Source organism: Zosterops lateralis (assembly GCF_965231275.1).
Source record: "Zosterops lateralis genome assembly, chromosome: 9".
NCBI lineage: Eukaryota > Metazoa > Chordata > Aves > Passeriformes > Zosteropidae > Zosterops > Zosterops lateralis.
The window spans coordinates 19325121-19345114 of record NC_139769.1 but is presented as its reverse complement, the minus strand read 5'-3'; the positions used below and the strand labels follow the sequence as shown (position 1 = coordinate 19345114).

The window sequence follows — 19994 nt, the reverse complement described above, 5'->3', positions numbered from 1 at the left end:
CGCCCCGACGGCGCCGCGGGCAGCCGGGAGCCGGGCGAGAGGAGCCGGGAAACGGGGAGTCGGGAAAGGAGCGGCTGGGAGCCGGGAAACGGGGAGCCGGGAAACGGGGAGCTGGGAGCCAGGCTGTCCCCGCACCTGGGGCCGGGTCCCGGCGAGCGGTGCGGCGTGCGGCGCCCTCGCTGACCCCGGTTCCGCGTCCCCGCTGAGGCCGGCGGCGGCCGGGCGCGGGCCCCGAGCATGCTGTACCTGGTGGGGCTGGGCCTGGGCGATGCCAAGGACATCACGGTGAAGGGGCTGGAGGCCGTGCGGCGCTGCCGCAGGGTGTACCTGGAGGCCTACACGTCCGTGCTCACCGTGGGCAAGGAAGCGCTGGTAGGTCTGGCCGCAGGGCCCCAGGCCTCTGGTGCCAGGGCCGGGCTGGGTGGGGGGGCCGTGGGGGAAACCAGCGGTGCCCGCTCTCGGGAGAGACATGTACTCACCCTCACATACAGTGTTTTGTAGGAGAAATTGTTTTGCTACCTTGCAAGAAGACTGCAGCAAAATTAAAATGTTCCTTCCTACCAACTGTTGGCACTAGTTTTCGTCTCAAAACCTACCAATGTGTGCAGACCCTGAGATACCGGAGGATTTGGTTAGAACGTGTCTAACTATTTAAAAACAACAACAACAAAAAAAAAACCCCAAAATTCATACCAGAAAAATACAAGTTTTGAAGCCCTAGACCTCTGTGTCAGCCTGAGGTGTTATGGCAGGCCTGCTGGGAATAACAATGGGATTGTCTCACATTTCCACGTGGGCCAAGCTGCCTCAGCACGTTGGGACTCCCAGAACAGGCACAGTCAGAGATGGGCTGGTGGACAACGTGGAGATAAAGTTTTCATCATGGGAGACAAGGGTAGTAAAATGTGCAAATCATAACTCTGAGAGTTTGTAGATGGTCATAGAAAGATGAAGTTTAATGCTGAAATAATACCAAAAAATAGCATAGCTGCCCACAGACCAGAGATCTTGTGTCTGAATAAGTTGATGCTATCTGGGCCCTGGGTGCTGTATGGCCATAGTGTACCTGTATGCAGAGCTGCATGTGCATAGAGCATGGGAGACTCTGAGCTTGTAATCTGCATTACATGGTTTCCATATGGAGGGTAGGTTAAAATGTGTGGAGCATCTCTGGTTTATCTGCTCTGTGGAGATATGCTCTGTGGTTTATGTTTCTTTTCAGTACACTGAAGCAGTCTAAATTGTACTCAGTCCAATCAAAATGAAATGTTCTTCTTTGTGATTGTTTGATAGTTGGAAAACTGCAAAATGGAAAGGATTGCTTGAAGATTTTAACTTTTCAAAACAAGCATTTGCTATTGAAAGAAAAATTAATGGATTCCTATCTATCTGAAAATAAAACACTGAATAATAGAGAAATGCTGACAATTTTTGCTGTGGTTATTTTGGGTTTTCTTGTCATATATTTCTTACTGTTTTAAGTCTTTTGCACACCTTGGAATGCCAAAGATGAGATAACTGAGAAAAAACATCAATAAAAACAAGCTAAAAATGTTGTCTTACCTGGAACACCTAAGAGGCAGTATAGGAGTTAATAACCAAGTGTTTATAATACAGCCTTGTTTACATACAAGTGACAATGCTGAATAGTTTATTTACTGATCTGAAGTGCCACAAAAAGTTAGAGGAAAACTCTCAAGAAGTAAAGAGCACATCTTTGCCTGCAGAGATTTCCCAGAAATCCTCCTGTGTTGATGGTATTAAAATCAGGTCATAAAATTCAAATGGCAAGGCTTTCTTGTTTATTGGGTTGGCCTAAAATATTTGTTAAAAGTTACTGGATGTCAACCATCCAAATTGGCCCTGAGTTTGGTGAAAGAGCTGTTTGAACCCAGTAACCTCCCAGTGAGCCTAGATATTACTTTTTATATATTCTCTTCTTAGCATGCTTTGATTAGCATTGTGGAGCAGCCTCAAAGCATGCAAATAGATTCCCTTGGATGAAGCCAAGCTGTGTGTTCCTGGGACTGCACCCAATCAGTTCTGGAGCGAGCATTTGCTCCCAGCGTTGGGCCAAAGCCAGGCTGCTGCAATGGCAGCCCACAGAAAGGGATGTGTGCTGTTGTTACGGAGTGCTCTCCCCTTGTGCTGATGTGCATCTGGGCTGAGGTGATGGAAACCTAATGCAAACCAGTGGAGTGTCAAAATTTTCTGTAGTTGGTTTAATACAGATCTCAGCATTACTCCAGGGTGACTGTCAATGGTTCCGAATCACAGAGGCAAGATTTGCTTGCGCATTTATTTGGTCCCCTCTCTGGTGAATGTGTACAGGTTGCAGTCTGTTTCATGAGGAAAATAATATCCTGATTTTATGGAGTTAGGAAAACCTACCCAAAAATGGGCAGGAACTCATATTCAGGAAAGAGAATGTAACCTGGTAAGAGAGGTCTCATACCTATTACTCTTACTATGGGACAGATTTTTTAATGGAAGCACCACTCCACTTCTGTACAGGTATCCTAGTTCTCTTATCAATTCACTGTTCTGTGTGGGCAAAGAAGTCACAGAAGTCAGAGGAAAACCTTTCTGGACGATAACTGACCTTAATAGTTTTATCAATTTATTAATATTTGTAATACCACACAAATTTGCTGACTACTACTTACAACAAAAGTACCTTTCTTGGTCTTTGCCCTGGGAAAAAACTTTAATCACGTAAAGAGCATGTAAAATGCATGGTGACACAACATGGCGGATGTTTTCAATATGATCAGACAACATATTCTAGAACTAACTGAAGTTTCATTTACATGTGTGAAGTTGATTCTGGAAATTTAAAACATTTAAAATGTACAAAGAGACACAATGATTACTGAGCTGCTGAAGAAAAACTAAGGATATGATCAAATACATGTTTACCTGTATACTTGGTAAAGTACTTCTTAAAGAGAACTCAAGATGAAGAATTAATATGAAGTCATTCCTTAGATGTGGTTAGCTAAAATGTACTAAGGAAAAATCTGAGAGAACAGGTTGTGGTATAGTAGTGAGGTATTTGTATTTGGTTTCATGCCAGTATTGTAAGCAGCCCGAGAGCTGGGCTCAGGCTGTGAGAGGGGATGCCTTACAGCACCGGGCTAAATTAACTCTGCCTGGAGTCCACCCAGGTACTCTCAGTGTGCAGGTGTGGCTGAGCTGCTTTAGCTGCAGTTCCTCAACTGACACAGAAAGCATGGATAACCAAGTCAGTATCAGGATAAAGTTCACATGCACTAATTTTTGTCAGCTCAGGAGCTGCTTTATGGGAAGCTCAGGTGTTCTTGCAAGCAGAGCTGAGGTTCTCCAAGATATGGGGCAGGATGCTGTGGAGAATAAGGAAGTTACCTAGTCCAGTGTCCATTGGCTGTGTTCCTGAGTGAGCTCCCAGAGAGATACAAAAACATTCCAAAGTGTCTTATTTTCATGTTTGTTATTAATTTCACTTCCTAGGAAGAATTTTATGGAAAAGAACTGATACTGGCTGACCGAGAAATGGTGGAACAAGAGGCAGATAACCTTTTAAAAGAAGCTGATGTTTGTGATGTCGCATTTCTTGTGGTTGGTGATCCTTTTGGGTAAGACAGAGCAATGCTCTAATTATTGCTGGAGCTTCACCACTCTTTTTGTCAATAGGAAGAAGCCAACTCTGTAACTGTAATTTTTTATGAGGAAACACTTTTTTTGTCAGACCAGAAACACTTTTTTTTGTCTGTATATTCCTTATAGTATTAAACATATACGTACAGTTGTCTACACTTTATCTTGCTTTAGAGTTTCCTTACCCATATGTCCATTATAGATAGGAATGTGGACCCTCCAGGATGTATGAATCTTTTGTTATACTTATAATTTCATACTTATAATTTCATTTGTTATAGGTTTATTCTCTGTGCTACCTTTTATAACAAATGCTTTACCTCATGATTTGTCTGCTAACAGAAGAAATTCTAGGTTATCACAAAAATAAGAAATGAGCTGTTCTGGGGGAATATTCTTTTAGTTGCTGTTTGTACTTATAAACTGTTGCTTTTATACTCAGTTGTTTTAGAATCAATACAGATTATTGGTTGTCTCATCTGCTTTAATATATGCTAGGTTTTAAAATCACTTATGTCGTTATAAATGTCTTCTCATGTTGGTTTATTAGGCCTTTTGTTTCCACTTTTTATTCTTGCTGGGAAGTATAGTCTTTTTCTATGACCAGAAGGATCTCCTTCTGTCTCTTTGGTCAGGCATCATCAATCTGTAATGTCAAGCCATGCAGAAGAGCTTTTCCTCTCCAGCTGGTGATGCAAGATTTATACCACAGTATTAAGGGGCACAAGAAGAATGAAATCTGAGCACCTTATTTGTGAGGGAAAAAATGGAGTTTATGGAAAAAGGAGCAATGTGCACATCTGTCAAAAGTGGATAATTTATGTAAATACAGGTAGAAGGCAATTGGCAAGAGAATATTATATTAAACTAATTATGGGCAGATGACCCTGTATTTCAGAAATATTACATATACTTGCAGTCCATGTTTACAGTAAAACTAGGATTCGTGCAGAGTGTAGAGCCATGTTACCTGCACCCTTGTGCTCTGATCCACTGACTGATACAAGTACATAAGATGAAAAAAACAAACTACATGGATTGAAATGTAGCTGCTACTTGTAAGCAGTATTCTGATCTGCCTCAGTTATCATTAGTTTCAGTGTCAAAATACTTCAGTTCTGATTAGCATACTACGTAATTATTAAAAACTATCCTTTTTTTAAAATGAGTTGCTTCTCTCTAAATGTTTATGTTCTTAGCTCTTACTAGAGCAGCTAGAACTGCTTCTGTGCTCAGAAAGAACCCTGAGCATTTAGGGGCTTGTGAGGTTACTAGGACAGAATACTGAATGTTTCTGTCTTGGAGAGGCCAGAGGGGAGGAGGATAGAAGCCACTTGCAGCTGATCACAAACTTTCAAGTATATTTTCAGGTGAGCAGAGTACTTGGCAGCCACAGGAGATGCCAGGTGTTTGTTGCTAATGGTTAAAGCAATAAAGCAGCCTGTGCCCTGTCATCCTCACTGTTCTCTGCAAGTTTTTATCTGTCCATGTGGTAACACCCATGGATGTGCTAGAAGAACCTGACAGCTTTAGTAGTACAATGGAAAGTCCACCACTCTAGGCTGGAGTTAACATTCATATTATTACTACCCATAAAACTTAATGTCTGTGTTAGTGACAGAAAATATACTGCTGTAGTTTTGGCTGTGGAGGGATGACTCCATGAAACTTTTCCTGTTATTAGCTGAGTGCTCATAAGGGCACTTCTGCCTTTAGCTACAGTCATTATAGACAGATCTACTGGGAGGAAAAAATACTGGCTGGAGCAAATTTCAGTGAATAAAGCCAGCTGATCCCTTGGTCAGTATTAGCATAACCACAAAATCCTCCAGTGCTCCTTGTCCTTTGTATGTGCAGGGAACAACACAAGGCTGTAAAACCAGTCTCCTCTTGTCTTAGAGCAGACATTCTTAAATCACCTTTGCTTCTGGAAGCCAGGAGCAATGTTTGTGTAGTAACTAAAGTATTGGTTCAGATCACTCTACTGCATTTTCCTAGGTCTGGGAGCCTGTTTGTATAAGATTTGTTTCAGATTTCCCAAATTCACATTCCTCATTTTTTTTCTTTCACTGAAATTGATTTCTTTTTAAAAATATTGATCTTTACAGCCTTGCCAGCTGCTACCACATTTCTATTCCAGTCTGAAGCACCTGATCTGCTGATTGGGTGCTGGTCAGACACGCAGCACCAAAATTATCAGGCTAAAACCAGGGGAATTCTGTTAGGGTAACTGAACAAGGCCAGGGTGAAAGCAATTTTCCTAGTTCATTGTTCTGATGGCCATATGTTATTTCTATCCTTCCTTCTTTGGAATGGCTACACAGAAGTGTGTGGTACATCTCGGGAATGAGATGTCTAAGGTCATTGATCAGGTTTGATAAATTTAGGCAAGGGGTGCATTTTCATATTCCACATACATATAAGCATATGTACAAGCAAAATACACATGTAAACATTGTTGCAGTTCACATATTTGCTCAATCTGTATGTACTGACCATTTTAGAAAGTCTCTAATCTCAACTGCTTAACTGCAAACCCAGTAATTCTAGCAGCAGTCAATCACTGCAAGGTGTTTATTGAGCCTTAGACCTGGAGCTCTGATTGAAACTACAATATTCTTAACTCTTTTTGAATAAACTTGATCACTCAGACTTAGGCATTGTTAATTTGAGTAATCTGGATTAAGTATTTTGAAAATTGACTCCGTCTAAGGGTGTTTTTTCTGAGTAAACGTGCAGTTCACCTCTGTCTGTTCAGAGTTCTTGTCTGAGCGTGGGCTTTCCTGGCACACCCTGGTGCAGATGGGAGAGGGCCTGGCTGTGCAGCCCGTAATGAAATACTGGAGTTTTGCGGAAGTTTGTGCCAAACAGAGTTGGCAGTTCAAGGCCTGTTCGACAGACACCTGCAGAAGACAAAGGATACATGGAACTTTCCTTTTCAAGTACTTGCCAAGGCTACTTTAAAGTAACAGTTGTAATAGTGTTACAGTTTTAATGATGCCAGAAAGCTGCAAAGAGCTGTACCATACTGAGGATGCCTGGCATTGCAGCTGGAGAATATGACATATGGAAGCCTTACTGGAGTTTTTATTTTCCTGTAACCACTAGGATATTGTTGCCATTTTGCCACCCTGCATTGTCCTTGCTGTGAAGCATTTAATTTTATTTCAAAACAAACCATAGTGCTAGTAACACTTGGTAACATCATGTTTTCAATGTTTAATTCCTTCCTTTTCTTACCACAGGGCCACGACCCACAGTGATTTAGTGTTACGTGCAGTAAAATTGGGGATTCCTTACAAGGTCATTCATAATGCTTCAATAATGAATGCAGTGGGCTGCTGTGGTTTACAGGTAATGTTTTTGTATATGCATATGTTATTTTACAAGTGCTAAGCTTAGAATTGGTGAGCTCTTCTACTGCTGTGGCAGTCCATGTTGCAATCCCAACTTTGAAGATCTGTACCAACTGTACACTTAATGTTAGAATTTTTTGACACTTCCTTTTAGCATGCCACATGTCAGTAAAAGTCCCTTTTAATGAGCTCATATGAAAATGAATAGTAACACTTCTGTTCTTCTCTGCTTTCTAACTTCCCTCTGCCCCTGGAGCCTTGGATATTTAAAGTTATTTTACAGATAAAGCTTTGCTCATGTTTGCTTCCTTCTACTACTGATGATGATCAGGTAATACCTGATAAGTCTGTTCTTAAATAAGGTTTTATCCTGTAGAGAACTATGCTGATCTTGTCATATAATAAATACATACACAAGCCTGCATATATGTCCAACTCAGATCATAACTAATTCCAAAGTCTTGAATATTATGTACTTTTTCTCTAATAAATTTGATCTGTCTCCACTTGCTGCCCATCTGATAAGGGAGGAGGGATTTGCTTAACCAAGGACTAGTAAAACAAATGACAGTTGTTGTGCATCTTGAATGGCTAAAGTAGAAAAGGCTAAAGTGTTCCCCAAGAAAATACTTCCTTTTACACATGTATAGGTCCATTATCACCTTTACTGGATGAAAGATATTGTGGCAGTGTATAAGTCATAGCTAATTACATATAAATTAGATTACGCTTACCCCTCTTTTTTTCATTCATCACTTTACCATAGAATTTGCCCTCTCAAGGTTCAGAATGGGGACCTCTAAACCAAGTTCCCACTTTATGAAAGCCAAAAGCAAGCACTGGAATTTAAATGTACTACAGACAAGTTGGGGGTTTGAACAATAACTTTCCATCACTGAAGGAGGAATTCCTTCACAGCAGTACACAAAATGATACAATTTTTTTTTTAATTTCAGCAAACACCTGATATCTTCAAATTTCTACTGACTAACTCCAATACTCCAAACTCCATTGAAATAATAATGCTGGCCAACAGCAGAAAATCTGTTGCAATGAGTTTGGGTATTATATTTGGTTTTGGTTAGAAATGTGAGTGCCCTATCTGACCTGGCTCAAAACCAATGCAGTGACCCCTGTCCCATTAGCTAATGCTAAAGGGAATGCTGCACATCATTCACACTCTTTATAATTCTTATTGTGAGCATTTTCTTAGTGATACCTGCCTATTGCTGCAAGACTTGGGCAAAATTATCTTTTAGGAAGGAAATAGGTTTTATGGTGTCTAAAATCTACATTTACAGCAGACAGAGAGCAGCTATCACCTAACTGCACCTAGTGGGGTGGGGAAAAATGAAAGTTGTGGCTGGGGCTCACCCTTCCCCTTTTGGCTGGATGATGGTGCCAAGTTTGCTTTGCTGTCAGGCTGTTGACAAGTAGTTTCTACTGCTTGCTGTCTTTTTTACTGTTCTCTTACATTCATTATAGGAAGGAAGATGCAAGGCCCAAGGAGTTTTTTAAGTTTTCTGAAGGTTTGATTCCCCACAGTTCAGCCAGGTATAGGAAGGAGGAGTACAGAGTTTTAGGTTAATTGGAAACGTAACTTGAGTATACTATAAACAGTCCATAGGATTATTCACATAGGCAGAGTTTTGAAGATTAGATTGCTATTTTCTTATCCTGTGCTGTAGGGAGCAGACCAGAAAGGAAATGTGATGTTATTAACTCTGGCATTAGTCCCCTTTTCCATTCTGGCTTGGGAGGGGCTGTCTTCTCCTAAGTCAACATTCCTGTAGTCGTATAAGGCATTTTAGTGATTGTATTACCAGGCAGAATATAACCGGTTGTATGTTTAACTCTTGGTTTCTCCTTACTGACATAAACAGCAAGTGAGGTATATCTTACAATAAAGCAGCCTTTGATTAACCTGAGTTGTGTTGGAAGTTTATAATTTCTTTCAAAAGCCTTTAAGTTCACAGCTGTCTCCTGCCATCAGTTTAATTTTGGAGTTATTGTGTCTCAAATTGTAAAGTTCCTGTCGAGTATAGGAGGGATTCCTCTTTTGCTTCACCACAGAAAAGGCTTTGCTTTTTTTTCTTGTTTTAATCTGATTGTGATACAAACTCTCTCTCTTTCTTAGTAGAGAAAAACAGGAAACACCTTTATACGCCGTTCAGAGGGCCATGTGCGTAGTGAGCTGGAACTGCTGATTAGGCCGTCAGTGAAATGCAGCTACAGCACAGTCTGGTCACAAAAGAACGTCTCTGGTCATCAGAGCAATGTTTCTGTGCAGCCAGCAACACTCTGGTACTGTGCAGTTTTCCTGTACAGTGATTTAGTGAAGTTGGTAGAGCATCAGTGATGGCTTGTTACCTTCATTCCATTGCTGTAGTTCTTGCCAAATAATAAAGAGAGGTGCATATCTAATTTCAAATCCTTCTTTTTAAATTGTCTTACTCATGTAACAGAATTAGTGAAGCTGTTTCGGAATATTGAAAAAAGAGTGGGGGTTTAATTTTGAAAATTTAACTTCTTGGAAGCTCTCACAGATTGATAAACTGTGCTGGGACAGTATAACTTAGCAAAGTGGTAGTCTGACTGTGCATAAGGCTCTGTAATTTGCTGTGCCTCTCTTACACTGTTTTTGCTGTGCTGTAGTGTACCAGATTTTTTCTTTCCAAGGCTGAAGAAGCAGTTTTCTCTTAAAACCAATGAATATGGTAATGGGAGAGAAGCCAGGAAAAGTGCTGCTATGTCAGTGCCTCTTAGTGTATTCTCTGCAGGTTCCCTTGTCTGGAGTCTGCCACATGGCTCTGTTTGTCACTCTGACTCCTGTTGTAGTGAGGAACAACCACCAGTGGGGACAGACAGGCCCTTTGGTATCTGCACACACTGCCAGGCAAGCACAGGCTTTACCTGTGCCCACTCTCAGTTTTTCAGAATAGGGCCCTAGAATAAAGAGGCAGGAAACTGAGGATCTCTAATTTGCATAATTCTCCTTCCTTTCTAATCTGCATGACAGCTGGGCTGGTTTGAGAAGATCACTGGCCAGGGTGGACAGTTCTCAAGACAGAATTCTCTCTCACCCAGTGCTCATAATGTGTCCTTGAGGTAGAACAATTGCTGGTCAAACACATCCAGAAGATTCTGCATCGTGCTGACCTGTGGTGCATGTGAAGGAATGATGCAACTTGAAATAGCTTGAGATCATGGCATTAACATAAAAAGGATTGAGAACTGAAGTGCAAAGCTGGAGGCAAGTCACAGGATGAGATAAAAGGCTAAAAGGAGATGCTCATTTCTGAGTGGCACTCCTTTTGAAAGCTTTTAGTTGGGTAGCTAGGAAAAAAACATGTTATAGCAAAGAGCTGCCTTTCTTTTGAGATGTACCCACTTTCCACCTGAGCAGGTTCAGAACAAACATCTGCATGTGCCCTTTCTTTCAGTGACGCATCTCGGGTTTTTTATTTGCAGCCTCTTAATTCTTGTAAGACAATTACAGTTAGAAAAATAAGTAGCCTTTCTGCTAGCAGCTGATCACTTAAATGCAAAAGCAATGCTTACTGTGTTATTTTTGAGTTTTTACTGAACAGGTGAGTACATTTCCAGTATCAAGTTGAAGAATACTACTTAAAGATGAAGCTGAAGGATGCTATCATTAATTACTCATAATAATAGTGCTCATAGTATAGTCAGATAGAAAACCTTAGTAGCTGCAGGAGTGGAGCCTCTGAGTCCCACCCCCTCTGTGTGCCTTAATCTTCAAAAGCACTCTTTGCTCTAATAGGAGGGACTTTACACAAAATGACTGTTAAACTGTTTTTCCATCACTGATTTTTTTTTAGTTACTGCCAGCTTCTAAGTCTTTAAGAAGTTGGCATTTGTTTCTCAAGCCAATTAAAGGCTAAATCAGTGCTAGTCACACTTCTTCATTATTCACAATTGCTGTCCAACTTAGTGCTATTTGTCACCAGCAAACATGACCCAGAAACATCTATTTAATCAGGTTTGGGTTTTTTTTTTTTCTTTTAGATATCTTCATTTCATATTAGTAACCTAAGTCACCTTCAGGGCAGGAAGGAAACATCGCTTGATATTGATGGAAAGACTCTTAGAAGGTTTTTAAAGAGAAGGTGACATTACCATGGGGGATGGACGAATCCTCTCTTATTCAAGTTTGCTTCCTCAGTATTTTGATAGCTGAATTTTGTTCTGCTTGTGGAGCGGCTGTTTCCTAAGCAGATCCAAGAGCCAGCCAAAGCAAAATGTGCTTGTCCCTTCAACTGATTTTATGTGATTTGTCTCAGCTGCCTTCTGAAGACTGCAATTACATGGAGTGGGTTTCCCTCAGTCAGAAGTGTTTTCTTCACAATGCCTTTTTCTTTGGCATGCATTAAGGGGACTGGAAGTTTTTAGGAAAGCTGGGGCAATCTCTTGGCTTGCAGTACAAAAAGGAGTCCAAGCCACATATATGTGAATGGTAAAACATTTCAGTTTCATGTCAAGGTTCTCATGAGAGGCATTTGAAGTTGCTAAATGTCTGTGATACTAAATAAGGTAGCATAAAGGGCTAGAGCTAGGCTTGTGGTTGTTTCATATGACCAATTCCAAGCAAAAACAAAGATTGAGTGATTCTTGCTACCTCTTTGTTGACAATCACACTGTTTCTTAAGCTGCCATCAAGCAACAATATATAATACAGAGAACAGTAGAAGCCCTTTAATTTGATGTATATGGTCTGGGGGGTCGTTAACAGGTTAGGGAGAATAAAGGGAAAACCTTGACTCAGGTTCCTTATCTTTGAGGATGAACATTGCAGAGCACCACATCAGAACCCTTGTGACAAGGATAAAATATGTCATAGCTTTTCTGGGTATGCTGATTGGGATCTATTGGGAAGTAACCTGTGATAATGCAAGGTGCTCTGCAGCCTCTAAATCCTTTGAGGACTAGTCTTAGGAGAAAAAGCCTGTTAGTTCCTACCAGTGGTTTATGATTAGGCTGAAAAGAATCTGAATTTCCATAATTCATCTGTGCTATGAGAGCTATCTGCAGTGTAACCTGTGGCCAGATCATAGCATTTCAGCGCTACAGGTGTTTGCTTGTGTGTGGTGGCAGGTCTGAAGAATGCAGTAACTCCTTTTTTGGGGAAGAATCCCAGACATGTGACCAGTTCTGCAGCTATTTGAAATGTTAGGAAAGGAGGTAGGTTCATAAGAGAAAAATTGCTGTGTCACCATTGAAGCTGACACAGCAATAATTCTGGTGAAGATGCTGTAAAAATAGATGTCTGTGTTTTGAAATGTTTACTTCTTGGTTTCTCTGCAGCTGTTGGCCAACTGACCTTTAATATTATTTTGTGTCTTCTCTCCTGCTTGCTTTAGTACATTTTAGAGGAAATGGTGGATCTTCCTTTTTTAATTTCCCTATTTAGTCTCAGATTGTTCCATCTTTTATGCTCTAAATTTTTTTGGTGATTGACCACACCATTATTTCAAGCGAGGACAATTGATCAGGACAGTTTCAGGTATCTGATATCATTCAGACTGGTCTTTAACAAAGTAGATCAGCAGTTTCATTGGAATTCCACTTTCATGAAGACTTTCCAAGGTAAGATCATGGTACAGCACTTTTTCTCTCACAGTTCATTCTGGCCTCTCAATTTGCAATCAATTCTGCTTGTATAAACAAGAAGTAAAATAAGAAATACCATTAATAGAAGGGTTAGAATACTAACAGACATCAAGCACCCAAAGTTGTCAATCATTCTTTCATATCATGTGTGTAAATAAAATAGGAAGTTTATGTTTTTCTGAGGTGATGTAACTGTGAGTTGAAAAACAGCTTTCTGCAGTGTTTTGTGAGGCAGAAAACTCCAGCAGCAGGGCATTGCCTCAGAGTAGAGATTTCTGGCTTCCTTTGCTGACCTGAGCTATTGCATTGCAAAATTTGAGTGCACGAAGTTTTGCTTAAGCCAGTTACTGCTTGGGAGGGAGGGTGCAGAGAAAGGGGCTATTTCCAAAGACTGAGGTCTTTCAAAATGACCTTTTGAAACTTTTCTGGTTTTGAGCATTGAGGAGGAGGTAAGAAGTTTGCTTCCAAGCTGAAAACACAAAATATCTGTCCAACCATTTCACTGCACTCCTTTAAAATTCTGGCAATTGTGCCTGACAGAATGTAGGGACTCTAACAAACCTGCTCATCAGTGCCAGTGTGATGCCTGAGATGTTTGGGCTTGTAAAGAACACACATTGCCCACTCCTAAACCGCACGTGCTTCATGTAGAGTGCAGCACACACAAGTTGGCTCTGAAATTTCATTTGCTGTTACCTCTCTTTAGAGTTGTGTCAGCACTGTACAGCCTGATCCTGTCTCTGCAAATACACACAGCTCATCATCTTACTGAACTTGTGAACAGTCTCAAAGCATGGCAGTAATCCTTAGTTGTCTTGTAACACTCCTTGGTTAACAAACATGTCAGACAGTTCTATTTCAGTGAAAAGCATGATTCCTGGAATTTTGGAACCCTCTGCAGCCTTTTATGGTTGGTGGAAAGAATGATTTTTAATTTCAGTGTTTCTGTCTTTAGTGGACCTGCAGTCTTCTGTAACTCCTGAATCCTTAGGACAGTAGTGCAACTCTTGGCACTTACTGCTCTCTGTGCTGCAAGGCATTTCTTGAAAGTCAAATACTTCATGCACGAGTTCAAGAGGTTGAAATTAGAACACAGCAGAGGAAACTAAATTAGGAACAAATTGAATTCTGCACAAGGTACAGGGAGAGCGTTTAAAGTGTGAGTTCTGATACAGTCATGTGTTCCTTCTTTAATGCAGGCTTGCCCTGATGAAGAGCAGTTCCTTTGTTTGCTTAAATGTCACACATCTGCAGAGATCAAATACTGGATGAGAAAGAAATATTGGTTTGTGTCTGTAGAAGTGTTTGTAAGGTAATTGGTTATAGAGGTATTGTGAGTTCCTCAGCATTCAGATTGATGGTGTACCAGGGACTTCCCAAAGTAGTATTCCTCTCTCTGTAGTTTTAAGTAAAAATATGTGTGCATTAATCCCAGGAAATATTTTCTTCACAAGTTTAGTTAGTAAAGGGGTATAAACTACAAAAGCACTTCTAGGAGGTTATTAAAATATATCCTACTCTATCTTATTGGTGTAGAAACTACTTCTGTGCTTTCCAGGTGCTGAGAAAAAACAGGTATATTTCTTTGAGATTGTAAGTACAGTTTTCTGTGATATCAATACTTTATGAAGGTGTTCTGAAGGTATTTCTGCTGAATAGACAGGCAATTTCCAACAAAAATGTTTTACTCTTTTTTGACATCCAGACTTCAGTATTAATGCAAAAGCCAGGAAACAAAGGACAGATTAGTGAATGACTGGCAGGGCTTGTACAAAAGAGGATAACTTGCTTAACTTCTTGTTGGCAAAGAGGATGGAGAATCTTAGTAATGAGTAATGGAAAAGAGAACGATAACAATCAGAATAAGTACTGTAGGGTATAAAATTGAATGTCCAACTCATTCTTAACATGTGACAAAGTGGTTTAGGAGTTCTGACTCCCAACAAAATACCTCTCAGATAATAACATTTTTTTCCCATTTCTGCACATCCTTTCCTTTCCTAAAGGGCAGAGGGAAGTTTTCCTTCTTTGGGTTATCAAAATACCAAAGGGACAAGGTAAGATTTAAAGTTAATTGAGGCCACTTTCTGTCCTGAACAAGGACTGCTGCTTTAGGGAAGTGGCTGCAGTGGTTTCAGGTGCTGATGGGAAGCACTTAGGTATCAGACATTGCAGCACTTGTGGAAGATTGCAGGAATGCTTCCAGGGAAATTAAAAGTATCTTGTTCCCAGATGCTGTAACAGTGAAGGGGAGCAAGAAAAACTCATAGTACTAATAGTTTTTCTTCAGATTTGGTACAAAATGGGAATGAGTTCTAGGCAGCCACATGAAAAATAGGCAAAGCATAGTTTGATTTTTTTTTTTTCATTTTCTAGAACAGCCTTGAAATAGCTAGTAAGTTACATCAGGAGCAACTTATTTGGTTCAACCTGTATTTACTTTACTGGAAGAACCTTTAGGTTGTGAAATGTACACAGTATGTTCTTGTCCTTGTGCTAGAGTGAAATACTTAAAAGAGGAAATGTTTTCTGTTATATTCCAGGAGTCTTTGAATAAAATTTATCAGTATGAATGGTTAAAATTTGAGCTTTTGAAAATAAACATGTTTCTGCTGTGATTTAAGTTCTGCTCTGGCAGCATAAAGGAGTTTAAGCCACAGCCTAATGCCACAGTAACAGAAGTATGTATAGGGGAATCCCCACATGGCACAGGGCTGCCAGAGCTGCTTCTACAAGGGTCCTCTGCCAAAGCACACACAGTGCCTTTGTCTCCTGCTGTGGGCTTGGAAAAGCAGTTTTTCCTTCCAGGAGTACAGAGAAAGTGGGAAGGGTAGTCCATGTAGCTGCTGTTTCTCTGGTGGGCTTGAGCAGACAGAATATTGGCAAGGTGTAAAATCCATCTGGGGTGGCCCCATTCCAGAGCTAAACAGACCAAAACTGATGCATGGTTTTCCCCTATTTCAGGGCAAAAACTACTTCCAAGCCAAATACTGCCTTAAGTTACATAAGACTTTCACTTTTGCATCATCAGAGATGACTGGCAAGACTGTTGCTTCAAATATCTTCACCAAGATGAGGGACTTACAATAAGGAATGTGTTAAGACTGAGAATACAGTCAGTGAGTGTGCTTGACATAGAATCTGCTAGCAGTGTTCTTCTAGCAATATTCTTACCACGTGTGCATAGACCATGTTGTACCTCTCTGCTTCCTGCACAGTCTGTCTTCAGATCTTCATATCCACTGTCTCCTTAGACTGTAACTTCTTTTGTCTGCTAGAGCTTCCATCTGCAGCATTTTAATATAAACACTACTGTATCAGTAGAATCAAAACATTGAATTATGGCATTATTCAAAGCTGTCTAACCTTAACCAAAGTAAGAAATAAAAAACCCTTAACCAAAGTAAGAAATAACAAATAATAATTTTGGTGCTAATCTTACAAAGTTTTTGCCTTTATAAGGACTTCAGAAATAAGTAACAATAGAAAGTCTATTGAAAGTTACTAATTATGGTAAGGTGAATGTAGTAAAAACTTTATAGGTTGTTCATGACTTGGTCTTTAGCATTATTACATGCTCTTATTTTTTCATATTGTACATGTGTGTTACTGCTTTTGCTCTGTTTTACAGTTGTACAATTTTGGAGAAACAGTTTCCATAGTGTTCTGGACAGATACATGGAAGCCAGAGAGCTTCTTTGACAAGATTGAGAAGAACAGGCAGAATGGAATGCACACCCTGTGCTTACTAGGTGAGCAGCAGGCACTCTCCTGCCTTTTTGTCTATGCATTGAGTGTTTACCCAACACTAGATCACCAGATAAGCAAATGTGACATTAAAATGGCTAGTGCCGATAAACTTTTGAACTGAAAGTGGCTTCATGGATGTAGAAGCAATTTGGTAAACTGGGCACTTAAAATCTTGGTGTTCTGCATTTTAGCCCCTTTCATCTGAGTCACTTTGGTTTAGAAGTTGATTATGTAACAAGGAATATTCAAGGTTTAAAACATATCCAGCTTTTGGTATGATGGTTTGGGGGGTTAGGGCATTTGAGTGCAGGTAACATTTGAATTCCTCTTGGAAAGATTATGGTCAATTTGTTTCATAAAATTGCAGCTATGCGGAGTCTTACCTACCTGAGCCCTTCTCTATTTCAGTTTTGCCCAAATCCTTTTTTTTTTCCCATAACAGAAGCTTGTTCTAAATTTTGATTGGGACAGGAAGGAAGTGCTAACGAAAGTCAGGTTCCTGCATGGCAATGATGTAATCACTGTCGAGCAGTCAGACTGTTTCAGCTTCTGTGATGTAATGTGCTCATAATTTAAGAGTAGTCCCAATGAACTGGTGTGCTCAAATGTGCTACTATTTACCTATCTTATGGTAAATATTCCTATTTGCCAGGATTTTTATTTGGCTGTGTTGCTCTGAAATCTGTTGTTGGGTAAAAGCACGGGCATGAAGTCATTTGAAAGGATTTTGAAATTAACTAACAGATGAAACAGTACAGTGTGATCCATATTCTAATAGCTAAATATAATAATAATATTATCATATTAATAATAGCTAAAATGTTGTTAAAGCTTTAACTACATAGAAAACTAAGTAGGAAATTTGTAGGGAACCTGTGTTTTAATGTGTTTTGTTCTACAGATATTAAAGTGAAGGAGCAGTCTCTGGAGAATCTCATGAAGTGAGTCACCATTTTGAAAATACATAGAAACACAGTGCCCTTACAAAGGTTCTTTTGTACAAGAAGTAAAGGTTCTTTGCCCTTAATCTAATACTGAACTTACCTGCCTTCTCCTCTCGTGCTACTCCATGGCCACTGTCTTTTGCTTCTTACAAGGAGTGAAACTCTTTTGTTCCTTGCAATAGGGCCTGGCTTTATTTACAGTAACTGAATGGAGTTGCAGCAGAACATGATCTTTTTTGTGAGAAGCACTAAGTCAGAAAGGGGTAGGCTTTCCTCTGGGTAAATGAAGTGTTACTTCTCTACTGTTCTGTCACCTCCTGAAACAGATTAATATCTGAAACGGTGTTCTAAATTTATTGTTCTGTACCCTGGCTGGAGCAGTGCAAAGTCTGAGTGCAAAACAGAGCAGAATACATAACACCCTTCTCAGAGAGTTAAATAAGCAACATACACAAAGTGCTCTTATGCTCATTTAACTGTATTCAAAAAGCTTTTGCCACATCTTACTCATCTCTGCAATCTGTATGTTTTGACAGTGGTGAATATAAATGGTTCCTTTATACACATGCTGTAACTGGTCTAAATTAACATTTGTGAAGTCTCATAGTATCATTGAGGTTTGTTTATTCTGGAGGTTCAAAATAAAATCTGTTTGACTGAACCCAGAGTTGGCAAAGAAAGCAGCATTTAAGAATACATTTCTAGTCTGTAATCATCTGTCTACAGGGCATTTAACAGAAAAACAGTTGTATGCCCTTGGATTTAAGTCTAATGCATCCTTCAAGAGTAGCTGCAAAACCTGCATCTTGCTTTGAGCAGTTGAATTTGCTTTTAGGATCTAAATGATCTGGCAGCTGGAGCCCAGCTGTTTCACAGGTGTGGTGAGAGCACAACAGATTTCTGTATTCTTTAAAAATTCCACTGTTGTCTAAAAGACCCAGCCTGAGAGCCTAGGCCTGTTTAAGTTCAACTTGCTGGTCTAGAGGTCTCTTGAAATAAGCTGTAGGATTGTTGGGGGTAACAAAATGGGTTATATGTGAAATTTCTCTGCTTTTCCTTCCCTGCAGAGGAAGAAAGATTTATGAGCCACCACGCTACATGAGTGTGAATCAAGCTGCAGAACAGCTTCTAGCCATTATTCAAAACAGAAGGCTCCAAGGAGAAAAAACAGGTATGACTGCACTGCTTCTGCCTGCTACCACCCCTCTCCAGTTACACCTCTTGATGAGCCTCTGAACTCCACTTCCCTTCCTCTGACTCCCAGAATTTTGCTCTGCAGTGGATTTCGGCTGCCTTAAATCCTGGTCACAAGCTGGATATGGCCAAGCTTGAGCACAGCACAGTCCAGTGAGCATCGATGAAGGTGCACTGGTGGCTCCAGTCAGAGCCTCAGTCTGGAAACCCTGTTTCTATCCATGTGGAACTGTAAGCTCTTTGAGCCATTGGAGTTGCAGGAGGCAGAAGGATTCTGAGCATTTTAGATCAGTCAAGCTTCAAAAAATCTCAGCTCTGTTTTACTTAGACTGGTCACACTCTGCTCTATGTGAACAGCAGCAGGAATCTAGGTTAACTCAAAGATGCAGAACTGTGATTTTCGCCTTGAACTCTTAACACTAGTCAAGAGCAAACTGTGAAATATTGAGACCAAGGGTAAAATCACAGGAGTAAAAGGGTAATAAAGATGATGCAGTTATGTCACAGAATTTTTTTCTAACAAATTCAGCTAGGTCTACTCCTCATTTAAAAAGTTTATTCCTTCAATACTGTTAAAATGAAAATCCCTTATCCTTTACCTAGAATGAACCAAAAGCAGCAGTTTCCTCAAAGTGAACACAATTACTGAATGAATTATTCTTTATCAACATCCTTGAGCCATATTTTCTTTTAAGAGCAAGTTTCTTTCTAGGCCACTCCAATAATTTAATAATTGGAGGTTTAAGAAAGCAGTTCAAGTATTTTGAATACTTTTTCCCTTATGATAGGACCATTAGTGAATAAATTAAACATTTGATCTTCTTTCTTACAGAAATTACTGAAAACACAATTTGTGTTGGCCTTGCTCGTGTGGGTGCTCCAGATGAGAAGATTGCTTCAGGCACACTACAGGAGATGTCCACTGTGGAATTGGGTGCTCCACTACATTCCTTAATTGTTACAGGCACTATGCATCCTCTGGAATTGGAAATGCTTAAACTTTTCTCTGTAGATAGTTCCAGTTTTGAAAATAACGTATGTCAAAGGATTACTTAAATAAAAATGAGGCATTTACATTTTTATTCCATCTTTAATTGCATACCAGCATAAAAACTTGTCTAACTGTAATTAAACTCTGCATTGCTTCAGAGGACAATGCTGCAGGAACATGGACCTGCTTTTACTCGAGGCTGCAAACTGCACCTGCTGCTATCAGCTTCTAACCTGCAGACACCTCCAGAAACTTCTAAACCTTTGATTCAGGTCACTGACATCCACACCAGTCTTAGCTGCTGACTAGGATGAGAAGAGTACCAGGTATCTGTGTGGCATCACTTGCTGTAGTGCATTAACCAAACCTACTGCATAGGTTGTTGTAAGTGCATTAGATGATAAATTTTGCCTTTCAACTTTGCAGAAACTTAGTTCTCTTACCAATAGAAAACATTAGTGTGCAAAACCTGTTAGGTCTGTGTCCATCTTT

General features: G+C 40.1%; 1 protein-coding gene across 1 annotated transcript; it reads left to right on the top strand.

Annotated features, from left to right (window-relative positions):
• Positions 1 to 66: 66 nt before the first annotated feature.
• DPH5 (diphthamide biosynthesis 5) lies at positions 67 to 19585 on the top strand. Its single transcript, XM_083867823.1, has 7 exons — positions 67 to 372; positions 3490 to 3614; positions 6882 to 6990; positions 16255 to 16375; positions 17275 to 17314; positions 18385 to 18488; positions 19344 to 19585. The coding sequence occupies exons 1-7, from the start codon at positions 238 to 240 to the stop codon at positions 19565 to 19567; spliced, it is 858 nt and encodes a 285-aa protein (XP_083723949.1). The 5' UTR covers positions 67 to 237; the 3' UTR covers positions 19568 to 19585.
• The last annotated feature ends 409 nt before the right edge of the window (positions 19586 to 19994 follow it).